The sequence below is a fragment of the Hypanus sabinus genome, chromosome 9 (assembly GCF_030144855.1).
Source record: "Hypanus sabinus isolate sHypSab1 chromosome 9, sHypSab1.hap1, whole genome shotgun sequence".
In the NCBI taxonomy this organism is placed as follows: Eukaryota; Metazoa; Chordata; class Chondrichthyes; order Myliobatiformes; family Dasyatidae; genus Hypanus; species Hypanus sabinus.
In genome coordinates, this window is record NC_082714.1 from 88,851,432 (window position 1) to 88,870,398 (window position 18,967).

The 18,967-nt window shown below is 44.4% G+C and overlaps 1 protein-coding gene across 2 annotated transcripts in view; it reads right to left on the reverse strand.

Moving 5' to 3' along the window:
- Window positions 1-14,372: 14,372 nt before the first annotated feature.
- anp32e (acidic (leucine-rich) nuclear phosphoprotein 32 family, member E) overlaps window positions 14,373-18,967 on the reverse strand; it is a 37,940-nt gene continuing 33,345 nt past the window's right edge. For both annotated transcript variants that reach the window (XM_059980119.1, XM_059980118.1), the window contains exon 7: window positions 14,373-17,119. In XM_059980119.1, coding sequence (XP_059836102.1) covers window positions 17,055-17,119 — 65 coding nt within the window. In that variant the 3' untranslated portion in view covers window positions 14,373-17,054. The remainder of the gene's footprint in view (window positions 17,120-18,967) is intronic.

An 18,967-nucleotide genomic window follows, 5' to 3' on the forward strand; every position in this document is an offset into this window, starting at 1 on the left:
ATCATTGAAAGCAGTTTTCAGCTCCTTACCTATGGAAGGATATGCTCACATTGGAGAGGATCCAGACGAGGTCCATAGGAATGATCCCAGAAAAGAAAGAGGTGCGTTTGATGGTTCTGGGCCTGAACTCACTGGAGTTTAGAAGAATGAGGGGAGATCCCATTGAAACGTATAGAATATTGAAAGGCCTGGGTAGAGTGGATGTGGAGAGGATGTTTCCAATAGTAGGACAATTTCAGACCAGAGGGCAGAGCTCAGACTAGAGGGACGTCCATTAAGAACAGAGACGAGGAGGAATTCCTTTAGCCAGAGGGTGGTGAATCTGTGAAATTCATTGCTATAGACAGCTGTGGAGGCCAAGTCATTGGGTATGTTTAAAGTAGAAGTTGATAGATTCTTGATTAGTCAGAGTGTCAAAGGTTATAGGAAGAAGGATAACAAGTCAGTCATGAAATGGTGGAGAGACTTGTTGGCCTAATTTTGCCCCTCTGTCTTATGGTCTTAGTCACTTTATGCTGCCTCAGTAAATTAGCTAATGTAACTAAATGATCTCTCTTCTCCCCCGTTCCATTGATACTAAAGATTGATAGCATGTGCCAACAGGCCCAAGGACAGCTTCTACCCTGCTGTTATAAGACCACTGAATGATTTCTGAGTATGATAAGGTGGTCTGGAGCACACAAGCGTGGGTTCCTTAAGGTTGTTACAGCTGGTGAGGTTAGTGGGGATACCTATTAAATGCTCCCAATGGCGTCTCAAGTAGCCTCTGACAACCAAGTCCAGCTCCCAGTCTTCACGTGTGGCTTAGCTACTAAACCCGGCAGAACCGTTTCTGCCGGAAAAGGGGCAAAGGCTGATTACTAGTGTTTTAAAACCAGTCGCTTCAGGTAGATGGGCTGTTGCTGGCAGTTCATTTAGGGGAAGGAAAACTGACTGAGACCTCTGCTGCCTTGTGGCTGTACCTACTCATGGGGAAGGCTTTGGGAGTGAACCCCAAGGAAATCCCTGGAGCTGGGATCCCTATGTTGGGCTCAGTGCTGACTGGCAACCCCTGCAATGCTGCTAATGCCAAAATGTATTAGTCTCTGCCATTCCTGTGGAATCATCAACTGCACGGTGAGGGGGGAGTCTGCTACTTGGGCAACAGCTTGCTCTCCATATCATTCCGCCTTGGTTTGCACAACACGTAGACATCTAGGGCACAAAATCCATGGTCAACCTCAGCCAAGAGTGCCTGAAATGACCTCAGTATCTACCTTGTCCTGACCTTGCCCCTTATCATCTACCTTCACTGCTCTTTCCCTGTAACTGTAACGCTGTGTCCCGTTATTACTGTATCTTGTTCTACCTCAAGGCACTGGTGTGATGAAACAATCTATATGGCCAGCATGCAAAAGGAAGTTTTTCTTCCACTGTCCCTCAGTACCTGTGACAACAATAACATATATTTTCTTACCATTGTCTTTGAGCGAAGTTTGGGGTCCTTGGCTCCACTCAGCAGCTTCGGAGAGAATCTGTGGGAATGAAAAATGAACAGAAGTGATTTGAATATTGACAAAATACCGGCGTACAAAAGTGAAATAGATCAGCTCGTTGAGTGGTGTCACAACAACCAATGTCGGTAGGACCAAGGAATTTATTATCGACTTCAGGAAAGGGAAGTCTTCAGAGTTCAAAGTTAAAAGTTCAAAATGCATTTATTATCGAAGTATGTACAGATTATAAAACCTTGAGATACGTCTCATTACAGGCAGCCACAAAACAAAAAACACTTTAGTTGTACTTTTTGCTTTATGAACTGCCAGTAAGCTGTCGCTTGACTTCAGGAGCACCATCTTACACCAGAAGGGGTCAAGGGTGAGCAGTTTCAAGTTCCTGGGCATCAATATCTTTATCCTGGGCCCAACATATTGATGCAATTATGAAGAAGCGTCCTGGCAGCCATGTTCTATTAGGAGTTTGAGCAGATCACCAAAGAGTCTAACAAATTTCTACAGATACACCATGGAGGCATTCTGACTGATACCAGGTTATGGAGGCTGCAATGCACAGGGTGCAGAAAAAGCTGCAGAGGATTGTAAACTTGGCCAGCTCCATCGGTCCTCACCATGAAGACATCTTCAAAAGGCAGCTCCCATCATGAAGGACCCCCACCACCCAGAACATGCCCTCTTGTCATCTGGGAGGAGGTACAGGAGCCTGAAGACACACACTCAATGATTCAGGAATGGACAATGATCAGTCCCTCACTAATTTGCTCTCTTTTCACACTACTTATTTATTGTTTTTATATTTTTGTAACATTTAGTAACTTTTTTTATATATTGCACTGTACCACTGCTGCAAAACTATAAATTTCATGACTCTTGTCAGTGATAATAAACCAGATTTGAGTTCTGATGCTGAAAGTTCATTCATAGCCTTGGACGCAGGCTTGGAAGATATGTTAGCAGGTGCATTGTTGAGGGAGCTGTGTCTCCACAGGATAGAGGGTTGTACAGATGTAAAATGCCACTAATACCTTCCTCCTCTGGAGGGGATATAGGCACGGGGCACTTCCTACCCCTAAATCAGGAACAGATGCATCAGGGTCTAGTAGAACAACTCGAATGTGCAGCAACATAAGATAGAAACATTGAAAACTTACTGCACAATAAATTGTGCCGAACATGTCCTTACTTTAGAAATTACCTAGGGTTACCCATAAGCTCCATGTACCTATTCAAAAGTCTCTTAAAAGACCCTATTGTGTCCACCTCCACCACCATCGTCGGTAGCAAATTCCACACACTCACCACTCCCTGAATAAAAAACTTACCCCTGACATCTCGTACCTACTCCCCAGCACCTTAAACCTGTGTCCTCTTGTGGCAACCATTTCAGCCCTGGGGAAATGCCTCTGACTATCCACACGATCAATATCTCTCATCATCTTATACACCTCTATCAGGTCACCTCTCATCCTCCATCACTCCAAGGAGAAAGGCCAAGTCAACCTGCACAGCAGCTTTGAGCGTCCTGTGGACTCAGACCCCAAGATCCCTCTGATCCTCCACGCTGCCAAGAGTCTGACCATTAATACTATATTCTGCATCATATTTGACCTACAAAATGAACCACTTCACACTTATCCTCATTGAACTTCATCTGCCATTTCTCAGCCCAGTTTTGCATCCTATCAATGTTCCACTGACAGCCCTCCACACTATCCACAACATCTCCAACCTTTGTGTCATCAGCAAACTTACAAACCCATCCCCCCACTTCCTCATCCAGGTCATTTATAAAAATCACAAAGAGTAAGGGTCCCAGAACAGATCCCTGAGGCACACCACTGGTCACTGACCTCCATGCAGAATATGACCCGTCTACAACCACTCTTTGCCTTCTGTGAGCAAGCCAGTTCTGGATCCACAAAGCAATGTCGACTTGGATCCCATGCCTCCTTACTTTCTCAATAAGCCTTGCATGGGGTACCTTATCAAATCCATATACACTACATCTATTGCTCTTCCTTCATCAATGTGTTTAGTCACATCCTCAAAAAATTCAATCAGGCTCATAAGGCACGATCTGCTCTTGACAAAGCCATGCTGACTACTCCTAATCGTATTATATATTTCCAAATGTTCACAAATCCTGCTTCTCAGGATCTTCTCCATCAACTTACAAACCACTGAAGTAAGACTCATTGGTCTATAATTGCCTGGGCTCTCTCTACTCCCAATCTGGAATAATGGAAAAACATCTGCAACCCTCCAATCCTCCGGAACCTCTCCCGTCCCCATTGATAATGCAAAGATCATCGCCAGAGGTTCAGCAATCTCCTCCCTCGCCTCCCACAGCAGCCTGGGGTACATCCCATCCAGTCCCGGAGATTTATCCAACTTGATGGTTTTCAAAAGCTCCAGCACATCCTCTTTCTCAAGCTTTTCAGTCCACTGCAAGTCATCACTACAATCACTAAGATCATTTTCCATAGTAAATACTGAAGTAAAGTATTCATTAAGTACCTCTCCTATTTCCTCCAGTTCCATACACACTTTCCCATTGTCACACTTGATAGGTCCTAATCTTCCACGTCTTATCCTCTTGCTCTTCACATGCTTGTAGAATGCCTTGGGGTTTTCCTTAATCCTGCCCGCCAAGGCCTTTCATGGCCCCTTCTGGCTCTCTGTTAGCCTTCTAGATCTCTGACATTACCTAGTTCTCGGAACCTTTTGTAAGTTTTTCTTCTCTTCTTGACTAAATTTACAGCAGCCTTTGTACAGCACCGTTCCTGTACCCTACCTTAACTTCCCTGTCTCATTGGAACACACCTATACAGAACTCCACCCAAATATCCTCTGAACATTTGCCACATTTCTTCTGTACCTTTCTTTGAGAACACCTGTTCCAAATTTAAGCTTCCAAGTTCCTGCCTGATAGTAATACAGTAATATACAGTAATTCCCCTTACTCCAATTAAACACTTTTATAAATTGTCTGTTCCTATCTCTCTCCAATGCTATGGTAAAGGAGGTGGCCAAAATGCTCTCCCACTGAGAGATCTGACACCTGACCAGCTTCATTTCCCAATACCAGATCAAGTACAGCCTCTCCTCTTGTAGGCTTATCTACATATTGTGTCAAGAAACCTTCCTGAACACACCTAACAAACTTCACCCCATTTAGACCCCCTGCTCTAGGGAGATGCAGATCAATATTTACCTTGGAGAGTTGTAGACTGAGCACAAAGCATCAGAGACACATCCGTCCCCACCATCCATAGTATCAATGGAACTGCCTCAAAATGACAAAATCTATCAGCAAAGCTCCCCATCATCCGGGCCACGCCATCTTCTTGTAGCTACCCATCGGGCAGGAGGTACAGAAGGCTGAAGTCCCACACCAGCAGGTTCATGAACAGCTGGTTTCCTTCAACCATTCGGTTCATAAACCAACTGGCACAACCTAATCACTGCCTCAGCACAGTATCGCTGTGACCACTTCGCACTACAGTGTTTATCTTTGTTCTAATTGCATTTCTTGCAAAAATTGTGCACGATTGTTCTGCAAAATCATACACATCTTCGCACTATGGTGGAGGAGTGGGTACCTCAGTAGTGTAGCGGTTCGCACGATGCCATTACAGCACAGGGGGTGGAGTTCAGAGTTCGATTCTGGCGACCGCTGGAAGCACGTTTGTACGTTCTCCCAGTGGAACGTGTGGGATTCCTCCAGGTGCTCCAGTTTCTTCCCACAGTCCAAAGACCCACTAGTTGGTAGGTTAATTGGTTTTGTAAATTATCCTGTGATTAGACTTGGGTTAAAGAGGTGGGTTGCTAGTTGGCTTGACTCATTGGGCTGGAGGGCGATTTCCTGCCACTAGATCCGCGCTGTATCTCTAAATAAATAAGTGAATCATTTCATTGTTTTTCTTGTGAATGCTGCTTATTTGATGCCACGTGCCTGTGATGCTGCTGTAAGTAAAGTTTTCATCACACTTGTGTACAGAATAACTTGTGCATCTGACAATAAACTCGCTTTGATTTTGATCTCCAAGGGCACAACTGACATTAGTGGCCACGTTATGAAACGTGCATTAAGGCCCCTTGGCCGTGCTGATCATTACAGCTTTGGCGCAGGCCCATCGGCCCACGTTGTCTGTGCTGGCCATGTGGCCGAATGAAACTATTCCCACCTGCCTGCACGTGATCCATATCTCCCCTTCCTTTCATGTTCCGACGCCCTCCTAAACGCCACTGTTGTATCTGCTTCCTTCACAGTTGCTGGCAGCATCTTCCAGGCCAGTCTCTGCTAAAGATGCCCCCTCTCATTTTAAAGCTGTGTCCTCTAGTTTTCCACACTAATTTTTATTATTCCTACTGTCCCATCAACTCCCCCCAGGTGGTGTGGGGACCCACAGTCGTTTGGGAAGTGGGAGGAAAGGAGAGCACTAAGCAGAGGTCTGCACGGTCCCGGCGTTCAGGGTTCAAACCCTCCACCATCTGTAAGGAAGCCGCATGCTCTCCGTGTGACTGCGTGGGTTTCCTCCTGCCCTGCAGCTCCCTGAGTGTGAGCATGCTCTGCTGGCACTGGAAGTGCGGCAACTCTTGCGGGCTGCCCCCAGCATATCCTCAGACCATGTTGCTTGTTGATGCAAATGACACATTTCACTCGATGTTTCAGTGTACACAAGACCATAAGATACGAGAACGAGGCCATTCAGCCCATCGAGTCTACTCCACCAGTGCCTCTCAACCCCATTCTCCTGCCTTCTCCCCTTTATCTTTGATGCCTTGACTAATCAAGAACGTATCAATCTCCACTTTAAATATACCCAATGACTTGGCCTCCCCAGCTGTCTGTGTCAAAGTATTCCACAGATTTACCATCCTCTGACTAAAGAAATTCCGTTAATGCCCCTCCTCCCCTTCTTAAACCATCCCTGATTTATTTATTTTTCCCCCCTACCCTCACTCTCTCTGTCCATCACTCTGCCTGTTCTCCATCTCCCTCTGGTGCTCCCCTCCCCCTTTCTTTCTCCGTGGGCCTCCCGTCCCTTCTCTAGCTCTGCATCCCTTTTACCAATCAACTTTCCGGCTCTCAGCTTCACCCCACCCCCTCCGGTCTTCTATCATTTCGCATTTCCCCCTCCCCTCCTACTTTCAAATCTCTTACTATCTTTCCTTTCGGTTAGTCCTGACGAAGGGTCTCGGCCCGAAACGTCGACATTGCTTCTCCCTATAGATGCTGCCTGGCCAGCTGCGTTCCACCAGCATTTTGTGTGTGTGGTTAAGGAAATTCTCTTCGATTCTACTCTAGTAGTACATATTTGTAGTCTGAGGCTGTGCCCACTAATTGTCTAGCAGTTTCCTCATTCTCAGATGGTAAAGTACAGATAGAAGGTGTATTATGCGATCAAATGTCGCATCAAATTTGTAAGGTTACATTTTACACCACCTTTATTAGAAATAAACTTTTAAGGCTGCACCTTTTCTCTTCCTGCTTCCTCTGATACCGCTGACCCCCGTGTTGTGTAAGGATATTAGAAATTTCAACAGCATCGTAGATGTTAATCAGATAATCAAATTGATAGCATTGCGGTTAGTTCAACGCTTTAATAGCTTGGGCCATTGGAGTTCGGAGTTCAGTCTTGGCGTCCTCTCTATGTGCCTGTACATTCTCCACATGGAATACGCGGGTGTCCGCCGGGTGCCGTCTTCCACCCACAGTCCAAAGATGTACAGCTTGGTAGGTCAATTTCCAACCTTGCCATTTCTTAAGCAGTTTTGCTAAAATAGCATTTATGCTCGAGGCTCAACCCAAGCAAGGAGCTAGCCGGATTAGAACACGTCACATTTTAGTCAGAGGCTGATGCCACTACACCACGGGCCGAGGTAGATTAATTAATCATTGTTAATTGTCCTGTAATTAGACTGGGGTTAAGTCAGGGGGTTGCGGGGTGGTGTGGCTGGTTCCGCGCTGTAACTGAAAATAAAATATTAGGCAAAGATGGGAAGATGTTTTTAGTGTAGGGAAGGCTCAGCCTGATGTAAGTTTGGAGCAATCCAAACGGGTTGGCTGTCTTCATCCTGAATTTGAATTTCAAACATTTCTGTTGAGACGTCGAGCCTCCGTCTCGCCCCGCCCCTCATCCCAAATCAGATATTTTGCAATATTGCCATGCGATTGAAAAAGTGGAATTGCGATGTCATTGAATTCGTTCATCTTAATGGTGCAAATATTTTGTGTTAACAAAAAAAATGAGATTCCACTTCTGTAGAAAGAACACAATAATCGTCGCTTTTGTATACATTTAGAACTCTTAACATAATATACTAGTTATTCATACTGTGAAGATATTTCACAAATATGAAACCCTTCTTATAATAAGACAAAAATCAGTATTGAAGTTACATGTGCCAAACAAGACTCATGTTTGTCACCTGCAGTCACCCAGAGAATGGAACCTGGGACTAGTGGTGTGAGGCATTGGCTCTACCGGCAACTGCCCTCTAGTACAGGGGCTCCCAGCCTTTTTTAATGCTATGGACCGTGTACCCCAGGTTGGTAAAACCCCCGCTCTAAGGGGACTCCCATTTCTTCAGAGTGGTAGCGTAGGCGCTACCTGCCTACGGAAACACCGGCTGTAGAGGTGAGCGCCTATCTAGGAAGATCTAGCGAAGACACACACGTGGACAGCTAGGACTGGATAAGGCTCTGGTTAGACGGCAACTGCCTAACATTCTGGCCACCACTCATGAGAAGGTGACAGAGAATTTTTGGAAAGTCGGGATAAATTTGGCGGAGGGGGAGGGAGGGTGGCTGGTTTTTTTTAAATAGTAGGGCAAGCGGAAGTTTAATGAAAGAACATAAAATTATTATCGATCTTGATTGGAAGTTGGGTTGTTATTTCTTTCTTGCAAGGCGAGTCACCTAGGAACATGGCTACAGGAGAATTGGTAGAAGGGTTAGGATGTTTTTTTGTCGGTCCAAATCAAAGTGGAGGCAGGAAGCCCTGGTCGTGTTTAAGATTCCCAAATTGTTTTAACCCGCAGCCATCCGGCATGGGGGGTGGGGGGCAATGGGCTAGCATAGATTGGCTGGGGTAAGTGGCCTCTCACCGTGCCCTGAACTTCCTACGACTTACCAGAGAGACAGATAGCCAAACAAGTAACGACAGGAACATTTTGTGGGGCTCATTTCATCTTTAGGAGCCCGGGCTTGCGGATCAGTTTGGTTCGGGAGGTGGGGCTGGACTTTCACGACCGCCCCATTGCTTGTCCGTTGCCCTGGAGAGGCGTTTGAATGATACCCGTGCGCAGGGTGCTCTGGGAATTGTAGTCCGTTAACGGCGCGAGAGGAAAGAACAATTTCCGGCGTCAACGCGTTAAGCGAAATGCCTACAAATCCCGGCACCACAGGACTACAATTCCCAGAGTGCCTCTGTAAACGGGGAGCCTCCATCCCGCACCGCCATTTAATATGGAGTCATAATCTGTTACACTTGTAATAGGCAGGCAGAATCACCCACTTTAAATAAATATTTCTCAGGATTAATTATATTTTTTATAAGCGACAATGGCACTAAGACATTCAATGCACTGCAGTGATTTAATTGAGCCCGAACTCCTATTAACCACCGATTATTGCGACTTGGCTTTCCTTGCCATTCTCATTGACCCGCTTCTCACAAGATGGAGTTGAGTGATTCATAGACCAATACAGCACCCATGCCCGCCCCACAAGTCCCAATTTCCTGCCTGCAGTCCATATCCTTGTAAGAACCGCTCCTCCATGTACTCATTCAATGATACTGCCTCAACCACATAACATTTCATTCCATACACTCAACACCCTCTAAGTGATGATGTTCCCACCTTCTCCCCCACCCCCCCAATCACTTGTAAATCTTTCCCCTCTCGCCTCAAGGGTAAAGACTGTTACCATCCCCCTATGCCTCTCATAACTGTAAACACTTCTGGAGGGTTAACCCTCATTCTCCTACATTCTATGAGACAGACTTAAGACCACAAGACACAGGAGCAGAATTTGGCCACGCAGCCCATCGAGTCTGCTCTGCCATTCCATCAATGCTGACTTATTATTCCTCCCAGCCCCATTCTCCTGCCTTTTCCCTGTAACCTTCGGCACCCTGACAAATCAAGAACCTATCAACCTCCGCTTTAAATATAGGTAATTAATGCCCCCCCCCCCCCCCCGGCAAGCCAACTGTGGTAATAAATTCCACAGATTCACCGTCTTCTGCTTAAATAATTTCCTCCTGACCTCTTTGCTAAATGGTTGACCCTCTATTCTGAGGCTGTGCCCTCTGGTCCTAGACTCACCCACTATAGGAAACATTTACTCCGTCTAGGTCTTACAATAATCGATAGGTTTCAATGAGATCCCCCCCCCCATTCTTCTAAATTCCAGCAAATACAGGCCGAGGGCCATCAAATACTCCTCATACATTATCCCTTTCAAGGAATGAAAATCCAACCTGGCCCACATCTCTCCCAAAAGTCTCTGTGACTTCAAGCCCTTTTTGCACTCTTTCCAGTTTAACCACATCATTCTTACATAGATCTCCATAGATGCTGTCTGACTTGCAAAGTTTCTACAGCATTTTGTGTGCGTTTCTTGTAACAGACTGACCAAACCTTTACACAGGGAGAATCTCTAAGGAGACATGGTAGATTAAGGGAAACATATTTAAATTTTTTTTGTGAAAGGTAGCAGTGTGGAGACTAATCTTTGGGGGTACTTAAACAGAAGGCAGCTATATCCTGATCAGGGAACCGAGGGCTGTAGGACAGTGATCATATGAAACATCTCCTCAAGCCTGTCCTATTTCCTTATGCTCTTGATTAGGAAGGACATCAAAGGTTACGGGGATGGTATTGAGAGGGATGATAAATCAGCAATGATCGAATGGCAGAGCAGACTCGATGTGCCGAATGGTCTAATTCTGCTCCTATGCCTTGTCTTAGAAACATGAGATTCTGGTGACAGTTGAACTCCAAAAGCAGCACACAGAAAATGCTGGAGGGACCCAGCAGGCCAGGTATCATCCACAGAAATGAGTTGTCGATATTTTGGACCAAAATCCTTCTTTGAGTCCCAAAACAGCAAATGTTTATTAATTTCCATGGACGCTGCCTGACCTGCTGAGCTCTCCCAGCAATTGGCATATGTTCCCATGTCTTATGGTTTTCACACAGCAGGAAAACTGACCCTTCAGCCCATCAAGCAGCCTTCTACTCCAATTTGAGTTTCCTCTCATATGGCCACACTGCCACATTCGGTCTCAAGTCCAACTGTAAAAGATGAGTTGTGGCACGGGAATCCCGTAAAAACCCTGAGTTACAAAAACACCAACCGAAGCTCAAAGACCTCATCCCTGGGAGATGAAGGACCAAGAAGATGGGCTGCACTTGGGGAAAACTTTTTAAAAAACTGGCCCAGGATAGAGGACTGTGGCAAACTGCTGTCAGTGTCCATGCCAGTAGGGGTGGGGGGGATGGGGCTCATATGCCAACAAGGACCCACCCAGTTTGGACATCTTTCTTTCCTCACCTCCCATCAGACAGAAGGTACAAAATTCTGAAAGCATGTATCACCAGGCTCAAGGACAGCTTCTATCCTGTTGTTATAAGACTATGAACAGTCCCCTAGTACAATAACATGAGGTCAGACTTCACAATCTACTCGCTGTGGCCTTTGCATCTTATTGTCTTCCTGCACTTTCTCTGTCCTCCAAGAGGACAATAACCTTGTAGTAGGGTTTGGATGCTTGCGTGCCTCAATGACCTGGAGAGCGATGTTGGCTGGAGTCAGGGCTTCGTGCTTTGGCCCTTGGTAGGGTCACCCATGTCAAGCAGGTCAAAGGGTAGAGGCCAGACCAAGAGCGATCCACCAGCCCTCCGGCAAACCCTGACTGGCAAAATAAAATTGTTACAGAAACAGCAATGAAGTTTTCTTCTAAATCAGAGTGTAACGGTATTCCCGAGTCTCCACCCGGGACTTGCATGACCAAGAGGAAGCTACTGACACAATGAAGGAAGCCCTGAACACCACCAGAGATGGAGGAGCTTCATTGTTGCCTTAGAGCAAGAGGGAAAACACACTTTCTGTGACAGAATACTCTGCATTGTTGTTTTCCCCTGCTACTGCCTCAATATGCTGGTGTAATGGATGTCATACAATAGTTTTCCAATTTACCTGTGTAAATGTGGCAATAACGAAGCAATTTGACTCCCACACTCCCTGCTTTTCCTAGTAGCCACCTACACTAGGGAATATTTATAGAGGCCAATTAACCTACTAATCGACACCAGGGTGCCAAAATAAACCCACAGATGCTAGAAATTTAGCAAAAAAAATGCTGGAAACATCCACACATTATATTGTGCGCATTTCTGGTCACCTACCTACAGGAAACGTATGAATAGGATTGAAAAAAATAGAGAAGGTTTACAAGGGTGTTGCAGGGAAGGGTTGAATAGGTTAGGACTTTATTCCCTGGAGTGTAGGAGAATGAGTGGAGATTTTAAAAGAGGTAAGCAAAATTATGAAGGGTATAGATAAGGAAAACACAAGCAGACTTTTTCCACTGATGGTGGGGGAGAGTAGAACTAGAGGTCATGGGTTGAGGGTGATGGGTGAAATGTTTAAAGGGAACTTCTTCAGAGGGTGGTGAGAGTGTGGAACGAGCTGCCAGTGTGAGTGGTTGACGCAGGTTTAATAGCAACATCTAGGTGAAGTTTGGATAAATACATGGATGGGAGGGGTATGGAGGGCTATGGTCAATGACACTAGGCAGAATAACCATTCAGCATGGACTAGATGGGCCAAATGGCCCATGTCTGCACTGTAGTGCTCTATAACAATCAGGTCAGATAGCAGCATAGATGTATCACCAGTTGTGACAGGCAAAACTGCCCAACACATCATTGGCAGCAGCTTAACTGCCATCGACATGTATAAAGGTGCTGGAAAAAGGCCAGTAACATCACAAAGGATCCCACTCCCATCAGGGAGGCTACATAGCATCAAACTCAAAAACAGTCACTTACCCCAAGCAGCAAGGCTGATCAACACCTCCAACCACCACGACTTTGTCATTTCCTGTCAGCCACCTCAAATATAGCTTAGTTCACTTTATGGACATAAACTCCATCTGTGTAAATAAACTATGTTATGCATTTGTATTTAGTGTGTTTTTATTATGCATTTTTTAAAATCTTATTGTGTTATTTTTTGAGACGCACCAGATCTACACTTGTGTTCTGGAAATGACGTTAAACAATCTTGAATAGTTCAAAAAAAAATGGTGCAGTAGCTCTGGGTGCACTAACCTTGATGTGCCAAGCAGTCTTGGGATTGATGGTAACCAATCTGTGGGCAGCTGGTATCGATGCTCTGAAGAACTCTGCTTTCTGGGGTGACAAACCTTTTAGAAAATGTACACCCAAATTGGCAATAATCTAAAAAATTACCTCACGAGCCAAGGTAATTTTAAGTAGGGATTATCGATGATTAATAAAATTAGTAATATTATGGATATTAAGGAGCAGGATGTTGCCTATTAATGTGTTTTCATTGCTTTACTATTAATAAAAGATTGAAATAAAAACAGCATTTTAGAAAATCTGTTCAAATATTAATATCAATCTTTTAAAGACAATTGGAAAATATCATCTCTAAATAGCATTGCTATTGTAATCATTTCCTACCTAAATACAATGTGTACATGAAATCTGTGAGGATTTCAAAATGTATCACCCAATGGCCCATTCTTGTAATTGCCTAGCTGATGAAAATATCTTGCTGCTCTCGAATTGTAAAAATTCATTCACTGTTTCATTTAGCTAAAATCATTGTGATTTTTTTTCTTTATTATGGGTGGGGTATATAGAATTGAGGAGGTAGTATTGAATGTGTCAACAAAACTCTAGTGTACCATCATAGGTTTGTCATTCCAGTACAGAATATTTGCCTCTATTGGTCAGAACACCAAGTTTAGAAGTTGGAAATTCATGTTACACTTGCAGAAACTTTTGGTTAGGCCAGTTGGAGTACTGGGACTCATCAGGGTGAGGGGTCTCAGCCCAAAGTGGTGACTGTTTATTCTTTTCCATCGACGCAGCCGGACCTGCTGAGTTCCTTCAGCATTTTGCTGCATACAGCTCCCATTACTGGAAGGATGTAGATCAAGTGCATACACCAAAAAAACCCACTTCCTCATCTGCATCTGCCTCCATCACCCATGGTATTGCAAGGGGACACCAACAACAGTGGTATGGAACTCCGCAGGTCAGGCAGCATCTATGAAGAGGAATTAACAGCCCATGTTTCAGGCTGAGACCCAGCATCAGGACTGTTTTTTTCCTATCAGATTCCTTTTTCAACCCTTTACCTCTTTCACCTGTCACCTCCCTTATTTCATCCCCTCCCCACCCACCTTTCCCCTTACATGGTTTTACCCATCTCCTGCGAACTGGTACCCCTTCCACTCCCCCACCCCAAAACACTCCAGTCCTGATGAAGGGTTTTGGCCCAAAATGTCTATGTTATCCCTCTCTGTAGATGCTGTACGACTTGCTGAGTTCTTCCAGCACTAATGTGCGGCTCTGGATTTCCGGCACCCATAGACCACCAATCCACTGGACTCTATCAATATTATTGCACATTATTCCTCATGCTGACAGGTTTAGAGAAGAGGTGAGAGGAGGCTGAATTGAGTCGAAAAATGCCGAGGTGTATAGGTTGGGTCAAACACCCAGCCTGTTTCTCTGCTCCACTCCACTCTCGTTTGTTTCAGATGCCTCACTTCATTTGCTTCTGTGAAACCTCAGTCGACACTTCCTCAGAGAGGCTAGAAATTTTACTGAAACATTTGGAACTTTATTTTGTGCAACTTTTGAGTTTATATATAAACAAAAACGGCATTATGTTTACAGCACAAAACAGACCCAGAGATGTTCCCAGGAGGCTCTATTTTCATGGTTTAATGAAATTTGCAACCACCCTCCACCCCAAATAATTAAAAATTAAAATACAGGGGTAGAGAGGAAGGTCAACTAGTCACATTTGGTGGGCAAGGTCGTGGCAAGTACAAACAAGTTCTAGTTTACCACTGGGGAAGGGTCTGGTGCAGAAGGGAACGCACACCCCTGCAGGGAGCTGGCACATGCAAATGAATGTCCTGGGAATATCCCTGGAAGTAGTAATTGGAGAAACATTCACAGACTGCTACAGCGTAACTGCCTGGGCTGAGATATATATATGCCGAAGCAAAATAATGCTTCAAATTCATTATTCCAAATTTAAAAATTCTACCATGGCTTCATCCAAATACAGTATATCCTAAAACCAAAAAAACTATTCTTCCAAAAACAATTTTGAACACAAAAAGAGGGGCAGGGAGGCTGTTCTCTTCTTAAAAAGGCAACCAACCAGACAATTTACAAAAATGTTCTTTTAAAAAAAAAATTGGGAGTGTGTCACTCTGAGCACTGTTAGAATGATAACAGGTAGCACGTTGAAGAGAAGGGCAGGTGTAGAGTGGTGGGGTAGGGAGCTGTACAGAACATTGTCTTTTGCTCAAAAGGATTGCTACTCAACCAGGCCAAAGTTTATTTATTTGTTTTCGTTATTATTTAGAGATACACCACCATACAGGCTCTTCTACCCATTGAGCCACACTGCCCAGCGACCCTAGCTTAATTACAGGACAATTTACAATAACCAATTAACCTACTAACCAGTACATCTTTTGACTGTGAGAGGAAACCTTAGCACTTGGAGGAAACACACGTGTTCACAGGGAAGAATGTACAAACTCTTTACAGAAGAGGTTGGAATTGGACTCCCAACGCCTTTAGCAGGAATAATGTAGCGCTAACCGCTACACTACCATATTGGGGCAGATAGGTAGTTATGGGAAGGATAGTCTGTGTCTGGGCTCCACCTCAAGTGAGAGAGAATTTAAAAAAAAGCTATTCCTTGGCTGTCACTTCCAGAATCAGTGCATCTGCACAATTCCTTTGGGGAAAAAGCATTAAAAATATCATCTGTGACACACACAAGCACCAGCAGAATTATCACCCGCAGTTTTTCAATTTTGATTTGCAAGAACCCCTAAATCCTGCAGGCAGGGGATTGAATTCCAACAGTGCTCAGGTGTTTTAAGGGACATCTACAAAACAAAAGCCCCCCCCCCCCCACACAATCTACGGATACAAAACCCCATCCCTACACGCGATTTAACTGTCTGTGCCTGTAGAGGAATCCTTAACAGGTTAAAAATGTGATTTCAATGGGAGTTGAAGGAGGTCAGGAGCAATCTATGGAGACAGGACTTTACGAAAGGATACAGCCAGCCGCACCTTGTGTCTTAAACCAGAAGTCTGAAATCAAATAAACTGTTTGCCATAGAAGGCTACACCACAAATATATCACGTTCATTCTACACTCCCTGAAAGATTTGTTAGGGTGTTCCTAGATTTAATAATTTGATAGTTACAAAAAAAAAAATCCACTAGGAACAGAAGAGTATGAACTTATTAACTGGACAACTGGCTATAAGCACACAAGCCACCCGCATTACCAGCAGCAAGCTGTAGCTATATCATCTGTCCCCAGCCAAACATGGCATCTAGTCCCCTCTCCTCGATTGGAAACTATACAGGATTTGGATTTTCTTCCTAGAAGGGGAAGAAAAATGTATATTTTTAAAAAGACGTGTTCATCTGGAGGAAAACATAGCTCTTGTGGGAAATGCTTCTTGAACATGGACTCTGAAACTTTGGAGGCTGATCACTGGTCTATGTCAGACCAACCAGAGTCCCAGCTAGCCAAGGTGAGGAATCTGACCTGCAGGGGAATGGAAAGCTAGAAGTTTAAAACAAAACTGGGGAGACATTTATTGAGAATACACACAAGGTAAAAAGTGTTTTGGGAAATTTATTTAAGGTGAATGGACTTAGTCTTTTTTTCCCTGTGATTTCCAGTGTCAACATTTATATTGATGGTTTACCAGAGTGAGGAGTGTAATCTGCTCTCAGTGGTGCACTACTCCTGGCAGGAGAATGGAACTGCAGCATGATGGTTTACATAGCAAATGCAGACAGGTAACTATTCAGAGAAAATAAAGCAATTGTATAGTGCTTTGAAATATGCATTGAACCCCAAGCTGTTTTTCACTGCATCTTCACCACTTCTGAACCTTCCTCACTGGGAACACACACATATGCACACACACAATAGAACTAAATCTTTAGAATTTCACTTTGCATGAACTTTGAGTATGGTTTTCACACAGCTCCGAAGAAAGACTTTGCAAATAATAAAAAACTACACAAATGAATCCAGGACTTTGCTATTAAAACTGGAATGGTTTTTTAAAAAAAGTACAACAAAATAATTTCCTTTCCCTCCGACCCCAGGTTCCTCCTCTGCACCCCTTTCAACTCCAATTGTGACAGTTACTACTTCAACCGTAGCAAGTATGTTACGATGTTGTATTGCGGTAAAAACAGGCGCTTGGTCACACCCGGAAGGAACTACTCATCCTCTTCGCCTTCATCTTCCGCCTCTCGTTTCCGTTTCTGTCCCTGAGCGGCCAAGTCTTTTGAGGGAAGACAGAAGAAGCGAAAATGTCAGGTCAGTGCACAGACAAAGGGCTGCTATAATCTATCAGGTTTCACCCCTGACACCCCTTCCAAAGGAGACACAGAGGGCAGTTCATTGTCACAAAAATCTGAGAGTTTCCTGGCAGCATTTATGTAACTTGGGTGTTGCATGCCAGTTTATTGTCATTTAAACATACATGTATACCACCAAAAAAAGTTCCCCCAGACCAAGGTGCACAACAGTATGTGTAACTCACACAAATTTAAAGTAATAGTACCACTAGTAAATTAACAAAAAGGTGTATTTAAAGGTGTAGTTAAAGAGTATAATGTTACTGGTGATTCACATGCGATGGGACCTGGGTGGTGACGAGGAGTTCAGCAGTTTCATAGCCTGTAGGAGGAAGCCATTTCCTATCCTAACAGTTTTTGTCCTAATGCTATGTTACCTCCTGCCTGATGGTGGGGGTTCAAAGAGATCACTGGACAATTGGGAAGGATCACTGACAATGCTAAGGGCCCTGTGTACACAGCGCTCCTGATAAATGCCTTGGATAGGTGGAAGAGACTCTGATGATCCCCTCAGCAGTCCATGCAATCCTCTGTAGGGACTTGTGGTCAGTGCAATCCTTATGCCAGATGGTGATGCAGTTAGTCAGGACACCCTCGATGGTGCCCATGCAAAAATTGGTTAGAATGGGGAAGAGAAATGGGGACAACTAGAGCTGAGGTTTCAGGGCACATTGGAAGTTCAAATGCAACTCCAAATGGATCATGGTGGCCACACATGGGGGAAGGGCCTTCCAGTGTTAATTTTTGCCAACCTCCAACAGTATAGCGAACTGAGACCCAACTCTGCATAGGCAGTGGACAGTTTGTGTTTTGACTGCAGTTAGGGTTACAGGCTTTGTGGGTAACAAGTGCAGCTGCAAACAGAGTATACTTGAATTTTTAACCAAGGTGGTAGATTTGGAACAAGTAGTGGAAGCTGATGTCACTGTAGCCATCAAAATAGTCATGAAGGAACTATAATACCCAAAGGAAAATTTCTTGGGGTTAGAGAAAAATCACCAGGTAGTGGGTTAGTCCCATGGTTGTAGCAAAGAGCCTGCATGGCATATCCCCTCTGTCAGTGTCAGAGCACATTCAGAAATTATAAGTGCAAAGGGACTTGGGAGGCCTATTGCAGGATTCCCCAAAGATTAAGTGGCAAGGAAGGCAAATGCAATGCTAGTGTTCATTTTCAAAGGACTAGAATGAAAAGGCAAGGATGTAATGCTGAAGCTTTATAAAGGCACTGGTCAGACAGCATTTGGCAGTATTGTGAACAATTTTGGGCACCTTATCGAATAAAGCATGTGATGACACTGGAGAGGGTCCAGAGGAGGCTTACATGAATGAAAGGGCTAACATACGAGAAGCATATGATGGCTTTGGGCCTGTACTCCCTGGAGTTAAGAAATGGGTGAGGGTGGGGGGGGGGGGGGGGGTTTGAAGAAGAGAAGGAAGGTCTCAATGAAACCTACTGAATGTGACCCAGACTTCCGGGTCATCAAGGGAATGGTCTCTCGACAAAAGGTAAACTGCCCCAAAGCCGAAATTAGACAAATATTTAAAATTGAATAACTATATTAATAAAAAGGGCAAGGATGTTGGCTAAGAACAAGAGTAAAAAGTCTGCCCAGAAGGTTGATAAAAATAAAGAGACGCAGCAAAACGACGGGCCTAGCTCCCCCACGGCTAGCCTAGACGGACATAATGAGGAAGAATCAGTGAATTTGACTTTGATTCTCAGAGAGATTCGCGAGTTCTGACAAGATAACAGCAAACAGTTGGAAGATATT